Below are 15764 nucleotides of genomic sequence, written 5' to 3' on the forward strand. Positions count from 1 at the left end.
CATTTAGGCTGAGAAGAGTTGGCAAAAGCGGCAACGACTAGTCTGGAGTCCCAGAACCCCCCCCCCCCCCCCCCCCACACACACACAGGTATGTTGCTATCTGTAAAAGCATGTGCGTGTCCTTCGCGTGAGCTCTGTACAGGCATCCAGCGTAGCGCGATGCAGCGGTTTAGTAAGCGAGCTCTGAGTGTCTGCAGCGCTCTGGTTCACTTACTCGGAGTCGGGGTTTTCGTGGAGCGGCCCGGGAGGCGGGAGGCGAGCGCTGGCCACCAGGTCGGCCAGACGCCCGGCGCCGCCGCCCACAGAGTACAGGTTGGGCGCCGGCTCCGGCAGCGCCTCCGGACTCTCGTCTGCGGCGAAACAGGAAGAGTCAGAACAGCGGTTAGCCAGCGGTAAGTCTCGTAAAAAGGAGCAACCAAAAACACTCCCTAAAGAGACGGGTAAGCAGCTCTGAAGTGCCAGCGAACGAACCCCGGACAGACGGCCAAACAGCTCCGGGGTGGGTGGCCTCTAATTCAATACACCGCGGCCTTCGCTGGCCAGTGGTCAGGTCACGCATTTCAACACATGAGACTTTCACCCAACAGGGCTGCTGAGTGAGACTAACCACCATACATCATAGAGACAACATTACACCTGACTTCCATGATAGAAGTCAAGGAGCGAGTGTGACGTCGAGCGAGTCGACCACCGCCTGAGGCGTCACTGCTCACCCGGTATGGGCGGCGGCGCGCCGAGACCGGCGTCCGATCCGGTGCCGCCGGACAGCCGGTCGGCCAGACCCGGCGGCGCCATCCAGGAGAGACCGGCCGGCGGACCGGCCATGCCCACTGCGTGAACAACAGGAGGCATATGTCAGATGTGGCAGACGACACATACACACACACACACACACACGCACACAAGCGAGCGAAACCTCCCGAACTCTGCTCAGTCTATGATGCGATTATTGTACAGTGTGTAGAACGTTGAATTTTTTGTCATATACCTACTACAGTTTTTTTTTTATCGGATTATGTGCATTAAATTCGAATTGGTTTCATTTTTCAAGAAATGAGTAATATCACTTATCAGCAAGCACCAAAGCAATCTGTCGCTGCGTAGCAGAATGTGTCCCGGCTCCCGTGCATCCCAGGACTGCAGCAATGTGCCGGTAGTGGCGGTCGGATAGTCTATCTGCGGGTCCGTCCGTCCGACTACCTAGCGTGTAGCGCGGGTAGGCGGGCAGACAGTCTACATTGGGGCCCGACCCGACTACCTAGCGTGTAGCGCGGGTAGGCGGGCAGCTCGGTCCGTCTATATTACGGTCCGTCCGACTACCTAGCGTGTAGCGCGGGTAGGCGGGCAGCTCGGCCGGACAGCCGGTGCGCCACGGCGTGCTGTAGGTGCCGGCGCCGGTTGGGGAGTCCAGCTCCAGCCGACCGGTGACACTCAGCGCCTCCTGGTAGATGTGCTCGTCGTCCGGGGCCGGAGGGGGCGGGGAGCAGCGCCAGCTGAGGTCGCGCCCGGCGCCTGCGTGGGTCACCCGGGGTCAGCAGGGGCCGTCACCAGAGAACCGGGATACCAGAGGACCGTCACCAGACAAACGGGATACCAGAGGACCGTCACCAGACAAACGGGATACCAGAGGACCGTCACCAGACAAACAGGATACCAGAGGACCGTCACCAGACAACCGGGGTCACCAGGCCACCAGTAATCCGTCACCAGTCACCCAACATTACACACCAACGGTCACTAATCAGTAATCACTGTCCTCCCCAAATCCCGGGCCGACCGTCACCAGGCAAACAACACCGGCTAAATGACAGCACCAATCGCTCATGGATACCGAATGAATGATATCTGGTATCAGTAGGCCACGAATGTCCATCACCACTCCCAAAGAAGCTACGGAAGTGTAATTAGACTAAAACAAGCAAACCGCAGTTCTACAATCCATCAATTAGCAAGTTCAGTATCAGTGTTAGTTGCTAGTAAACACGAGCGTCCAACCATGCCCATCACCAAGTTATCAGTAATTTTACTAAGCAGGATACATGCCAATAGCGGATGTTAATGGTAACCTAATTGTGTCAGAAGGGTTCGCGCCGGCCCCGGCCAGTGTCCCCGTACTCACGCTGGCCGCGCCCTGACGCGCGCTGTTCGACCCTCAGCCGTGCCGCCGGTGACGACACGGAGCCGTTCCCGATCTCCTCCTCATCACTGCTGTGGCTGGAGGCCAGCGAGAGGCTGCGCCGAGCGTCCGACTGGTCGGACTCGGAGTCCGAGTCACGCCGCGCCCGGTGCGACCGCCGACCTGCCGACGGCGGACGGTTTCAGTCAGTTGTCAGCTAACGGAGTGGGTCCTGGTGAACCGGGCCGCCGCCACTAGTCCCGGGCCGCTCCATCAGACATCTCGTGACAAACTCAATCCTTGTATAACGTAGTTTAGGTACGAAAAAATCATTGAACAGGGTAAAATTCCTTTTTAACGTCATATTTTGCAGTGAGATGGTAGTTTTGTAGGGCATGTCCCAAGTCCCAAAGCACAGTTTTCCAACGAACTCCAACTGTAAAGGCCTGGCTACACTATGCGTTTTCTTCGTGCGTTTTTTTGCGTGTTTGCCTGTTTTGCGTGATATCGTTCTAGAAAAAAAGAACGATATTACGTTTTTGTGATGTTTTTCACCTTAAATTTTAGTTACATAAGAGTTATATTAGCTTTTGTATATAACCAAAGTAAAAATTATATTGTTTATAACTTTTTTCCTAGAACGATATTACGCAAAACACGCAAACCTGCAAAAACGCACGCAGAAAACGCATAGTGTAGCCAGGCCTTAAGTCTGATCCAGCCTGAAATATATTCTGGCTTTTATGAGCTGAAACGTTTCAAGTTCATGCTTGCACTATGTACATTCGCCCTCCGTTCCGAGACTCACCCTTGGCGCTGCGCCGCGAGCCGGCGTGTCTGAGGTCGTTGGTGCTGGACGTCGGCTGGCTGTTGGACGTGGTGCTCGGCGCGTTGATGCCCAGGCTGTACGGACTGCTGGACGTCTTGCAGGTGGAGCGGCTAGTGGTAGAGGCTGTCGAAATGCCCACTGTGCGCCGCAGAATATCGTCGTGGTGGTAGGAGAGGGCTGATCGTGAGGCCATGGTGGTGCGCGTGCCGGCCAGACTCTCGTCGTAGGTGACCTTCTTGCCGCAGCAGAGCGCCAGGCTGCGGGCGGTGCCCTGGCGGACGCGTCGGTTCAGCAGGCAGTAGCCGAGCAGGATGTACGCGCCGAGTAGCAGTGAGCACACGGCCAGTAGGAAGTTGAGGACCTCCATCTCCTCGGAGACAGAGAGGACGGCCAGCAGCCAGACGGCCACCATCAGGGGCAGCAGCGCCACCGACAGCCATAGCAGGCTCCTGGGGGTGGGGGCACAGGAGTCAGACAGGCACACTACTGACGGCCAGCAGCCAGACGGCTACCATCAGGGGCAGCAGCGCCACCGACAGCCACAGCAGGCTCCTGGGGGGGGGGGGGGGGCACAGGAGTCAGACAGGCACACTACTGACGGCAGCAGCCAGACGGCCACCATCAGGGGCAGCAGCGCCACCGACAGCCACAGCAGGCTCCTGGGGGTGAGGGGCGTATACCATCAGTATGGGCACAAATCTAACAGTCAGGAGCCAGACGGCTACCGCCAGCGGCAGCAGCGGCACAGACAATCACAGCAGACTCCTGGAGTGAACGGCACACAGTAGGGAGTCAGTCTGGGGCACACTACTAAATGCGACCCGCATGACAATGCCGCCGCTAGACCTAGTGACAACCCTGTCAGACGAGGAGTCACATACTGTTAGTCCAGGCCATACTGCACTCATATGAGAGTCATTACGGTCATCATACCGTCAGATTACGTCCGGTCGGGCTATAGCAAGTTTTATGTAGCAAAAGTAAACTCAAATCGCCACCACTTACCTGAGGTTTCCGAATCCTTCGACGTGGTCCTTGAGTGAGAGCGAGGCACGAATGGCGAGTACCTGCGTGACCAGGGTGGCCGTGGCCAGAGCACAGACGGGGCCGACCATGGCCCAGATCACCGACTCATGCACCGAGAGCCAGCAGAACGAGATGTTACCTGACGGCATGAGAAGTAGGTGGAATTAATCAAGTCGGGCTGCTGTGGGGCATCGAATACTATGACGGCAGGAAGAGCTAGGCTGGCTAAAACGGCACCGTTGACGAGTTTACACAATCGAGGGTGCAAATCGACGACATTAAATGTCATACGATGCTGCTGCATACAAATTCTTTGAGTTCAGTGAAAATTGTCGGCTTTTGAATGGGTCTTTCAGAAAGGCATGACGGACGACCGTATTCTGTATGCTCATGGGTGTGTTGTAATTTTGGTATCTCGTTTGTTCTTACCGTACTGGTCGGCGCGCACGCCCACCGACAGGCCGACAATGATGGCCGGCACGCCGTAGCCCAGCGAGTAGTAGAAGCGCATGGCGCCGTGGTTGACGTCGCGCAGCTCGGTCAGCATACGGTGGACGTGTACCGACTCGAGCAGCAGCCAGGAGAAGGCCGACAGCCACAGGTAGTGCAGCAGGATCGCCACCAGCTTACACGGAAACTGGACGCAGAAGAGCAATCAGTGGATTCAGTGGGCAGGTCAGGCGATGAAGTGATGAACTTTCATTACCCCAAAGTATGTGGTAGTGGTGGTAGTCAGAGAAAAAACAATGGTATTTAACCGAACTCATTTCCATTACCATATAGCGGGATATTTATACAACGAGGGATTATTTAAAAAAAAAAAAAACACCAGCACTTCATAACCATAACGTAGAGCACTCCAAAACCGAGGAACAATAAAGCTGGACCCGTACATTTTAACCACGTAGCAGCAGTTTTAAAGAACTGGCACACCCATGTGCTAGGAACCGAGAGTCGAGAGACATAGCCACCACCGTGTCTCACCTCGCTGATGACCAGTCTCTGGCGCAGTTTGAGCGCCGTCAGGAAGATGAGCTGGGCGCAGAACAGACACAGCGCCAGGTTCTTGTGAATGCTGTTGGAGTTGGTCTGCAGGCCGCCGCGCAGCACGGAGAAGATGAAGAAACTGACCAGCAGCAGGGCGATCGAGGCCAGCAGGCCGATGTAGGTGACTACGTTCTCCGCCGGGGTCGTCTCGATCAGGAACTGGGAACAGAGCGGCACAGTCGGGTCAGTGGTATTGTTATCATACAGAAATCCACTGATTGCTACCGACGTCATGCAGGAGATACACACACATCGCACAATGCACAGTCAAAGTCCCGTCGACACACCAAATATTACTAGCACAAAGGCACGCCCACTACATGTTCAGTGTGAAAAATGAACAGGACATGAAAACGAAACGAAACAACGGCAACGAAACGCACATGAAACACACACAATGTAAGACATCTAATGCAAGCTATCTTGGCTGCTAGCATGTGGCCATAAGACTCCAGTCGGCCGCCAGTGAAGTCCCAACTCCCGTTCCCTCACCTCCGCTGACGGGTCGTCCATCAGCACGGCAAACGTGGACAGGTGGGAGCAGGTGCAGTTGACGTATGTGTAGTTGGCCGAGTACTCCCACGGCTCCAGGAAGGTGGTCTGGCAGCCCTGGCGGGTCCACTGGCCCGGACCGCTGCAAAACATAACCATATGGCGTCACAATCACAACATTCGCACAAGGAAGACGATAACTGCAAGCGATTTAATTTTAAATTTGAGCACACACAAATACTCTGCCGTGATGTAAGTGGCGTTGCAGCCACTCACGCTCCTTCAATCCATATCACAGCCTACGAAAGACGAGGATTTTATATCCAGCAAAGCGGTCATTCATCCCATTAAAATCACCTCAACGATTGGGCATCAAACGAACATCGCGATTCTGCACATCGCGGCACCATCAATGACCGGGAGCGTCATAATCTGCACAGAGACGAACTCACCCCTTCTCGTGCTGCCAGCGGACGCACTGCGGACTGCTCTTGGCCGAGAGCCGCGCCGTCCGCAGCATCAGCCGCACCGGCGTGCTGATTTCCCCCGCCGGCAGCTGACCGTCAGCGTCGCTGACCGCCAGTGTCAGCGCCGCGCTCTGACCGCTGACGGCCACGCCCCAGCGGCGGCGCACGTCGTCAGCGTACCGCTCGGGCAGTACATCAGTCAGCGTGCGGAACAGGACGTACGCTACGGCCGCCTGCTGGTGCGGCGCCGGCCCGCCGTCTGCCGTAGTGCCCTCCACCGGCGCCTCGATGCCCAACAGTTTGAGCGGCAGCAGCACCGCGTTGTGGTCGTCCCAGGCGACGCGACTGCGCGGGTAGTTGTTGTGCTTGGGCAGCACTATGCTGGGGCCGTCAAAGGCCGGTGAGTTGGTCTCCAGGAAGGCTGCTCCGGCCGGGAGCTGGACGCGACCATCTGTGGCGCTGCCGTGTAGCTGCCGCCAGCTGACAGTGTCCAGACCCAGCACTGCCGGCGCACACAGGGGGGAGATCGGTCAGAGGGGCACTCGAACGTGCAGATCTGCCAACTAACGAACGACAGTCACAGCAATAGACAATGCATGACCGACAGGAGATTGGATAGTGGGGGGAGGCAGTGAGCGGACGTTGGGCGATAAACGGTAGGCGATAGACGGTGGGAAGTGGGCATGGGCGGCGGTTAGCTCATAGTGATAAAACAGCGATGAACGAGAAGCGACCAGTACCGGACAGCGAACGGAAGGCGGTGCGAACTTACCGACGTTGTCAGTGGCGATCTCCATCGGATCGGTGAATGTGTCCTGCTGTGTGCGGACCAGCGTGTGCGCGTACTGGTCGTAATCCTCCAGAAGGTCGCTGGCACCCTCATTCAGCTGGTTCTGAATCTTCTCCCAGTGACGCTTGTACTTTGGCTGGAGAATGATGCTTGTTGCCGCCAGGAGATTCTGAAAAGACATAAAGGGCGTTACGTGCGAGGCCAATAAGGTCGACATAAGTCTAAGTTACTAACTATATCAACCTTTCCTTGCTATCAACACCCAGGATGAATGTATATTTGTTTTAATAACGGGTTTACAGCCACTGTACTGGTTCAACATTCTCAAATCTCATTCCCCCATGTCTGAAAGTAGACCGGACTAGCCTCTCACCGGGATAAAGTATACTAGCCTCTCACCGGAATAAAGTCCCTGTCCTGGCGATGTGCCAGGTTCAGTCCGGCCTCGTTGCTCTCGTGCTGCAGCAGCAGTCGCAGCAGCTTGTAGATGTAGTAGACGTCCGTGACGTAGAGGTGCGGCGCGGAGCGGGCGGCTGCCGCCAGGTCGGCAGCCGTGTTCACCGACAGGAACGACGAGAAGCGCAGCGCGCCCGACAGCAGACTGCGCACCTGTGGCACGGGAAACAGCGGTGGTTAGAGTACTGCCAACAGTTCACGCACAGCTGATCAGGTGAAAGATGTCCCTTGGGGATAGCTGAGAATGAATTGTGTAATGCATTTGTAATAAGATAAATACACCTGCATATTCCGCGAGAAAGTGGAGGTCAACTACGATTGCAATGGATGCAAATTGACAAGTGTTCTACGTTTTTCTTTTCCTTCGAGTTACCCTCCGTTTAATCAGCGAATTTCGCGCCCCACTCTCATTGAGGAGTTCCCAGCGGCACTCTCGGTGAAGAGTTCCCGGCGGTGCCCTCGGTGAAGAGTTCCCGGCGGCACCCACCTGGTGCTCCTGCTGTCGGAGGCTGATGCTCAGACACTCAGAGAGGTCCGGCTCAGCCCAGCCCGTCTCGCGGTCACACACGCGGCGCGCCTCGCCCTCGGCACCCGTCGGGCACGGCTGGACGGCCGTGGCGTCAAACTCTGTCTGCTGCCAGAGCACGCCGGCCACGCGGACTCGCGGGCAGCCCGTGTAGACGACCTCACAGCCGCGGCTGGTCACCTGAGGACGCGCACAGAGCGGGAGGAACAAGTTAAATGGGAACACGCCAAGTAACAGACGTCACATGACTTCATAGTGTCAATGCCATAGCCCGGAGACGCGAGATACACATACACCAAGTCAAGTTTTACAGTGTCTTTTTGTTCTAAAAAGGCAACTCTAAGCTCAATAAACATCAAACTGAAGCTAGTTCGAAGGCGTTTGACTAAATCTTAAATGCAAACCATAGCGCCGCACCCCCTCCCTCTTCCTCTCACCCGCGCCTCCCTCCCTCTCACCTCAGCGAACGGATGACTGCACGAGTCACATCTGCGGCCGATGACGCCGTTCTTACACGGGCACTGGCCGGTGAGGGGGTCACAGGCGCGGCCCGAGCTACCCGTGACGTCACACAGACAAGGGAAGCACACCTCGGAGCCGGGCGGACGGAAATGGCTCTCCTGAAATAATGGAGAAGGTGAGGGGCGATTTAGTGTGATGGGCCTCACATGCGTAACAAACATCGCATACACGTCAGTTAAAATGTCCATTCATAAACCTCCGTAAACAAGTGCAGCGTGTGCTTGCTCACATTCACACCTGAAGCAGATGGCTGATGGGTACAGGAGGATTGATGCCAAGAAGAAAAGGATCGACTTACCTTGCAGCGACATTCGCCCGTCTTTTTGTCGCAGTCGCTGTCGTAGCCCTTTTCAGTGTCGCAGTGGCAGGGACCACAGACTGGGTCGCCCCACCATTTGCTCGGACATGGCTGGATCATCCTGGCCTCGCAGTAGGCGCCTAAAAGGAGCAAATAGCGGTGTTACGGTCAAACAGCGCCCACGGCCCGATCAAAAGACGGATGCAACGCCCTACCCACAAACAAGGACCCAAGCTTTGTTATTCTAGTTTCAGGCGCCTGTTGGGGAGGGACAAGGACACATCAAATTCTTTTCACAGTGGTTGTGACTTAAAAACCTAAATGAATACCCTGTGCTAAACACCGTGTCAAAACACCGTGCAATGTGTCAAAGCAGCCTTGCGTCGGTTTCCAGAAAAGCCAAGTTTGTGCCCTTATGTCGCAACGTTCTGTGATAAGATCGCCAGCGTCAACCGGGTCAACGCAACGTTATCAGCTTCAACGTTGTGTCACGAAATCGCGACCCTTACCGGAGTCGAGCGGCGTCTGGCAGCGGCAGCTGTACCCGCGCCGGTCCGTAGGGTCCGCCACACACGTGGCATTATTGGAGCACGGCTGCAGCTCACAGACGGGCGCGCACTGGCTGCCCACGTGACCTGCAGCAAAGAGGATGGTCGTCAGAGCCTTCTAACCCGACGCGACGACACGCTCAACTAGCATAACGTCGCAGGCAACATCGCCCCTGAAGCTATCGTATTCGAGATTCGGTGTGCGCCATAAAGTCTATATACTAAGTCTACATGCATACATACTATATACATAACAAATTGGAACAGTTCACATGATATAATAAGCTTTATTCTTATCTAGACGTCTGAAAACAACAGCTCCAATCCCAGTGGTATCTTCATTGAGCATTATATATGTAGACAGCAACGTTTATACAGAGGGACGGCACAAATTCGGTACGGCAGGAATGCTCACCTGGCTGGCAGACGCACTCGTGGCCGCCCCAGCTGCTCAGGCAGGTGCTGCGCTCTGGACAGACATCTCCGCCGATATCGACACACTCGTCAGCGGCCGAACAGCCAGTGTTGGCCCGCACCGCCTCCTCCAGAGTTAGAGACGTGTTGGCGGAGTTGCCGACGCGAACCTCCTGTAGCAGAAGGAACACAGAGTGCGTTACTTCTCGTCGTCAACCAGAAAAAAGTGTATCGACATATTAGTAGACACTTAAGAGATACATAGCTAAAATTATCCCGAACCCTACTCCTACATACCAGTATAACGCCTTATGGGGCGACTGACGGAGCGAGCGAGAGGGTGGGCCTTGCACGTGCGAAATTGCGAGGGGTACCTCCAACTGACTTGTGCACGGCACCTTGCTAACCGGTCTCTAGCGATGTGCCAAATTTGAGCACAATCGGCCCAGCCGTTCTCGAGATCTGGAAGCGGCACCCTGCACGTGCGCACGTGCAAAATGGGTCCCAACTGACTTGTGCACGGCACCCTACTGTAGAGTTCACAAGCCGGCTGAGCTGTGGAAGTGTATTGCGCTATCACTGACCAAAACCAGACTGCCCTCTCTCTCCGATCCAGCACACACATCGCCTCGCTACATATCGGCCGACCGATCACACACTGACACATAACTCGGGTGGTGTGGCCTGATCACGCCACCCAGCCACCGACCAATGACAGGCGCCCACATCGTACCAGGGTGGGGTGACCCAGCACCCGGTCACATCGAGCCGGTACGAACCGGTACGGGGCGGCCCGGCAGGCGAGGCCCAAACCAGAACATCTCCCTCCCCCTGAAGAACTTCTTGCAAGAAGTTCTAGTCGCTGTAGCCGAGCCTGTCCGGACGATGTCGTTGACGTGAGCTGCGCCTCAGCCTTGCAGGGGGCAGCTGGAACCGGACCCGACGTTCAGGAACGTCAGATGGGTCAGGGTCCGTAGATTCGGGTGACGACTTGTCAGTTGCAGACGGCCTGTCTGCAGAGCGGAGGAAACGCCTGTTCCTCCATAGTACTCTTCCGCTGGGGAGCTTGACGTGGTAGTCTCGCTTGTAGCCCACGCCGATGATGACACCAACTTTATCCCATCGCTTGGTGATGGGATCCTGAAGTCGGACATCGGCTCCGATCTTGAGGGGTGGAAGGCTGCGAGCCGAGGAGTTGTAGTGCTGCTCGCGTTGAAGACGATCCCGAGCAGCCCTGGCATCGCAGTCGTCGGCGCGCAGTTGCCACTCCGGGGCGAACGCACTGCGATGAGCTGGAACCCAGGAGCGGATTGGATGGCCAAAGACGATCTGTGCTGGAGAGCGGCCACTGGCGCCAGGGGTGTTCCGCAGCTCCAACAGTCCCTGATGCAGCCGCTCATCGTCGACGGAGCCGTTGGTCGTCGTTTTGGCGATGAGGTGCTTGATGGTCTTCACCGCAGCTTCAGCATGCCCGTTAGACTGGGCGTAGTATGGCGTGGAGAAGACGTGGACCACGCCCCACCGCTTGAGGAAGGCGGCGATTTCCCTGCTCTTGAATTGAGGGCCACCGTCTGTGCGAAGCCGCACTGGTACGCCGAGTGTGACGAACACCTCTCGCAGAGCTTGGATGACCTGCCGACTGGTTGTGTCTCCTCGTGGGAACTGGAAGATCACTGGCCAGTTGGAGAGTCTGTCCACACAGACCAGGAAGTCTCTTCCAGAGAGTGTGAAGATGTCGGACGACAGATCCTCGAAGATTCTTGATGGTGGTGGTTCCAGCACTATCGGTTCCGGTGGTAGACTCGGTCGGCGCTCCTGGCAGGCGTCGCACGCTCCAACCGTGTTGGTGATGTCGCTGTTGATGCCTGGCCACCAAACGGTTTGACGAGCTCTGCGTTTGGTTCTATCGACGCCTTGGTGGGAAGCGTGAAGAGCCTCCAGGGTGGCCTTCCGTGAAGCCGCAGGGATGACGATGCGACATCCCTTGAGGATAAGGCCACTGTGTGTGGATAACTCATGACGGACACTCCAGAAAGGACGGAGAGGCTGAGGAAGCTGCTCCTTGGAGACAGGGAAGCCATCCGTGACAGCGCGCAGAAGGAGTTGGTACTCGCTGTCAGAACCGGCGACTTCAGTGAGCTTCTCCAGACGCGGGTCAGGCAGGTGAGTTTCACCTTGCAGAACAGTGATCTCTTGAATGGTGCTGACTGACACCCGGCGGACATGACATTCCACCTCCTGGACCAGTTGCTCGTCGTCAGCGGTGGGCTCATCGACAGGAGCGCGAGAGAGCGCGTCTGGGATGACGTGCTCCTTCCCACGGATCCACTTGGCGGTGAAGTTGAAGAGCGACGTCTTCTCCTTCAGTCTCTGTAGGCGGGAGTTCTCAATGGTGTCGAGAGTGAAATCGTTCAGTATCGGCAGGAGTGGCCGATGATCCACGAGGACTTCGAAGTGTGGGAGGCCGCGTAAGAAGATGCGACACTTCTTCAGCGCCCAGACGATCGCCAGCAGCTCCAGCTCCACCATGGCGTATCGGGTTTCCGTGTCCGAAAGGAAACGAGATCCGCATTGCACCAGACGCCAGTGGTTACCGTGGCGCTGAAGCAGGGCGTATCCGAGGCCTTTCCGTCTTGCCGCATCTGTCTGCAGCATCGTAGGCAGAGATGGGTCGAAGTGCGCCAGCACAGGTGGCGCTGCCAGAGCCGCTTTCATCGCGTCGAATGCGGCCTGATGGTCTGGAGTCCAGATGAAACTGCTGCTTGGCTTCAGTAGACCACGCAGAGGCTCGGCGGTCGAAGAGATCTCTTTGGAGAAGTCACCAAGCTGCTGGACGAGGCCCATGAAGGATCGCAGCTCCGTGATGTTGGTAGGCGGCGGGAACTCGGTGATGGCAGAGACCTTGCCTGGCTGGACTTGCTTCCCAGCAAGTGACAGCGTGAAGCCGCAGAAAGACACCTCTTCCACGGCGCAGAAGAACTTCTTCTCATTGAGGGTGATGCTGTTCTCCCGACAGCGGTCGAGAAGAGCTCGGAGATGACGCTCGTGCTCTTCCAGGGTTTTGCTATACACCAGGATGTCGTCGACGACTTTGACGAAGTTGTTGAGTCCCTGAAGAGCGATGTCACCCCGTCGGCAATACTCATCACCAGTCGAGATCAGGCCCATCGGAGCTCTGAGAAACTTGTAGCGGCCCCAGGGAGTTATGAAGGTCGTCAGATGTTGGCTCTCAGGATGCAGAGGCAGCTGCCAGTATCCAGACTTCGCGTCCAGTGTTGAGAAGAACCTCGCATCCGTGGGTACTTGTGAGATGGCTTCACGAGGCGTGATGAGGGGATGTAGTGGCCGCTTGACAAACTTGTTCAGCTTGGTGAGGTCTATGCAGATGCGTACACCAGTGTCCTTGGCAACCAGCACGAGAGGATGACACCAATCTGTAGGTTCTGCGCCGAGTGGTGCGATGATGCCTTGCAGAACCATCTGGTCCAGCTGCGTTTTGACCTCGTCCCTCCAGGCGAAGGGAACCTGCCGAGCCGTGCGGACCGCAAACGGCGTGGCTTCCTCAGTGACGTGGATGACCATTGATTCACCGGACATCGGTTGGAGTGAGTTCTTGCCGTCCGCCGTGAAGACATCACGGTATTCCTTGACAAGCTCTTGTCGCAGCTTGCCATGCTGCCGATCAGCAGACTTCGGATCCGTTGGCGACGTCCTCCCTTCTCCATCTGAACCGGTCGTGACGATGCTGTCAATAGCAGGTCGCTGACTTCCAGGCTGGGGGTAGTGGTCTGGTAGGATGGCCAGAGACTTAGCGGTGTACCAGGCCAACAGCATGCCGCGAGATTCCGTGAAGACGTACACAGTGTCTCGGATCCGCCTGTCTTGAAGGCTGATGAAGACCTCGAAGGTGCCAGTGCAGCGCATGGGTTGCAGATTGGCAGCGGAGATCTGGATACTCGGCGGTGGCGACAGATCTTCCTGCCGCACACCGAGCTGGCGCGCCAGCTCAGCACTCATCACAGAGATCTCTGCGCCTGAGTCAGGCGTGGCATCGACAGTACCAAGGAGGGTGCCGTCAGCACGCCGAAGCTGAACAGCAATCTTCGGTGCCTGCTGAGTCTTGTGCAGACTGCCGACCACGACTTGTGGAATGGAGACTTGGTTCGAGTGTCGGTTTCTGCTCCGAGATCGCTGTGCCTCTGGTGGCTGGTGAGCCTGCTGCCGTTTGCGGCATACCGCCGCCAGATGGCCCTTGGTGCCGCAGGAGTAGCAGGTGAGATTTGCAGCAGGACATGACCTCCTGGGATGGCCAGTGCCGCCGCAGCCCTCACATGGCCGTTCTCGTGATGGGCTCCGCTGATTCTGGCGTGATGACACCCGGGAGACGCTCTGATGGCCTTGAGTGATGTCCTGCAGAAGCTGGTTGTTGGCTTGAGAGGCCTCCTCCGATCGACAGATGTCGATTGCGCACAGCAGCGACGGGAATGGCCGGAGTGACAGCAGCTTTCGACGTGTATCCTTGTCGCGTATCCCGGACATGATGCGCGTTGTGATGCGGTCGTCCATGCAGGAGGAGCACAGCTCGGCGTCGGCTGCTAGCTCCTTGATCGCGATCAGGAACGAGTCGAATGACTCTCCCTCTTCTTGGTGTCGTTCTTCAAACTTTACCCGGTCGATGGCGACGTTGTGCTGAAGCCGCAGATACTGCTCGATCTTGTCCAGCGATGAGCTCACGTTGTCCGAGTGCGGGCAGATCCCGACGGCGTGCAGACTGGCGGCGCGCATGTCTTCGGTGAAGCACGCTCGCAGGTAGGCGAGCTGGTCCTCTTGACTAAGAGTAAAGATGCTCCCCAAGCGGTAGTAGTCATTCCAGGATGACCTCCAGAGGCGAAACTCACGGAGAGTGGCAGAAGACGACAGCTTCACTGGAGAAGATACCGGTGGCCGCCTGGCCCCGCTGTCTGTATGAAGCGGCGCAGAAGCTGAAGCAGAAGCTAGAGATGCTACAGCACCGGTTGCAGTAGACGGTCGTGTCGTTGCCAGCTCTCCAGCCGTCTGTAGTGAAGTAACAGGATTCGCCGATTCCACAGCGCCGTCCGTTGTCGGTTCAGCGAGAGCCGCAGGATCTACCGCTGCAGCTATTGGCTTCTTGTCAGGTGCCGTTGTTGCCGTCAGACGGTGTTCTTGTAGTTCCTTGCGGAAAAGCTCGATGTCTTGCTGATGTTGTTCGTGCTGTTGTTGAAGCTGCTGTTGTAGCTGCTGCTGGAGCTGAGCCAGCCACGGTGGTGGCGAACTGCTGTCTTGGTCGTCGGAGCCGTCCATCTTGCACTTGGAGCGTAAGCTGTACGGCATGCGTCGCCGGCCAGCTGGATAGGCACCGGTGGCGACACCTCAGCTTACTTGCAGCAGGTCCGTAGATGTCGGCTGCGCCATGTAGAGTTCACAAGCCGGCTGAGCTGTGGAAGTGTATTGCGCTATCACTGACCAAAACCAGACTGCCCTCTCTCTCCGATCCAGCACACACATCGCCTCGCTACATATCGGCCGACCGATCACACACTGACACATAACTCGGGTGGTGTGGCCTGATCACGCCACCCAGCCACCGACCAATGACAGGCGCCCACATCGTACCAGGGTGGGGTGACCCAGCACCCGGTCACATCGAGCCGGTACGAACCGGTACGGGGCGGCCCGGCAGGCGAGGCCCAAACCAGAACACCTACTAACTGGTCCCTAACCGTGTACCAAATTTGAGCGCCATCGGTCCAGCCGTTCTCGAGATCTGGAAACGACCCCTGCACGTGCGCACGTGCAGCAGCACCCCAACTCTGGCACATGGATATGCAGTGCCTAGTGGGTGCCTACCTACATGCCAACTTTCAGCGCAATCGGCCAAGTAGTTACCGAGATATTGCAACAATTACAAAACTGACACCTCTTCGTTTTGCACGTGGCACGTGCGTAAGGGGTCACGCACATGCATCGGGAATAGTCCAATACTTGGTAGAAGGAATGAAGCTACCCTACAAAAATTACCGCGTGTAAATCGGTCAAGTGGTTGCTGAGATATAAGCCTAGCAAAAGCGTCCGCACGGCCGGCCGGTCGGCCGGCCGCTCATACTCAGAAATTTCCGTTAATCTAAGGAAAGACTCCGCTCGCTTCGCTCGCTCCGTAATAAGGACACCGTCAGCGTACCTGATGCATAGTCGCTGAATTGGACGGCTCTGAA

At 56.7% G+C, this 15764-nt stretch overlaps 1 protein-coding gene across 4 annotated transcripts in view; it reads right to left on the reverse strand.

Moving 5' to 3' along the window:
• The window catches only part of LOC122364381 (protocadherin-like wing polarity protein stan), a 38465-nt gene that overhangs the window by 1629 nt on the left and 21072 nt on the right, over window positions 1-15764 (reverse strand). For 2 of the 4 annotated variants that reach the window (XM_043334694.1, XM_043334701.1), the window contains exons 17-33: window positions 9533-9704; window positions 9079-9204; window positions 8570-8709; window positions 8208-8369; window positions 7711-7929; window positions 7167-7376; window positions 6750-6936; window positions 5963-6479; window positions 5511-5652; window positions 4956-5177; window positions 4401-4608; window positions 3951-4110; window positions 2925-3394; window positions 2120-2299; window positions 1321-1512; window positions 714-830; window positions 215-350 (exon numbers count right to left, since the gene is read on the reverse strand). In XM_043334694.1, the coding sequence (XP_043190629.1) occupies window positions 215-350; window positions 714-830; window positions 1321-1512; window positions 2120-2299; window positions 2925-3394; window positions 3951-4110; window positions 4401-4608; window positions 4956-5177; window positions 5511-5652; window positions 5963-6479; window positions 6750-6936; window positions 7167-7376; window positions 7711-7929; window positions 8208-8369; window positions 8570-8709; window positions 9079-9204; window positions 9533-9704 (3560 nt within the window). The remainder of the gene's footprint in view (window positions 1-214; window positions 351-713; window positions 831-1320; window positions 1513-2119; window positions 2300-2924; window positions 3395-3950; window positions 4111-4400; window positions 4609-4955; window positions 5178-5510; window positions 5653-5962; window positions 6480-6749; window positions 6937-7166; window positions 7377-7710; window positions 7930-8207; window positions 8370-8569; window positions 8710-9078; window positions 9205-9532; window positions 9705-15764) is intronic. The other 2 variants (XM_043334710.1, XM_043334720.1) reach the window with 1 other exon arrangement.

This window comes from Amphibalanus amphitrite, unplaced genomic scaffold (genome assembly GCF_019059575.1).
Source record: "Amphibalanus amphitrite isolate SeventyFive unplaced genomic scaffold, NRLGWU_Aamphi_draft 000027F_arrow, whole genome shotgun sequence".
Classification (NCBI taxonomy): Eukaryota; Metazoa; Arthropoda; class Thecostraca; order Balanomorpha; family Balanidae; genus Amphibalanus; species Amphibalanus amphitrite.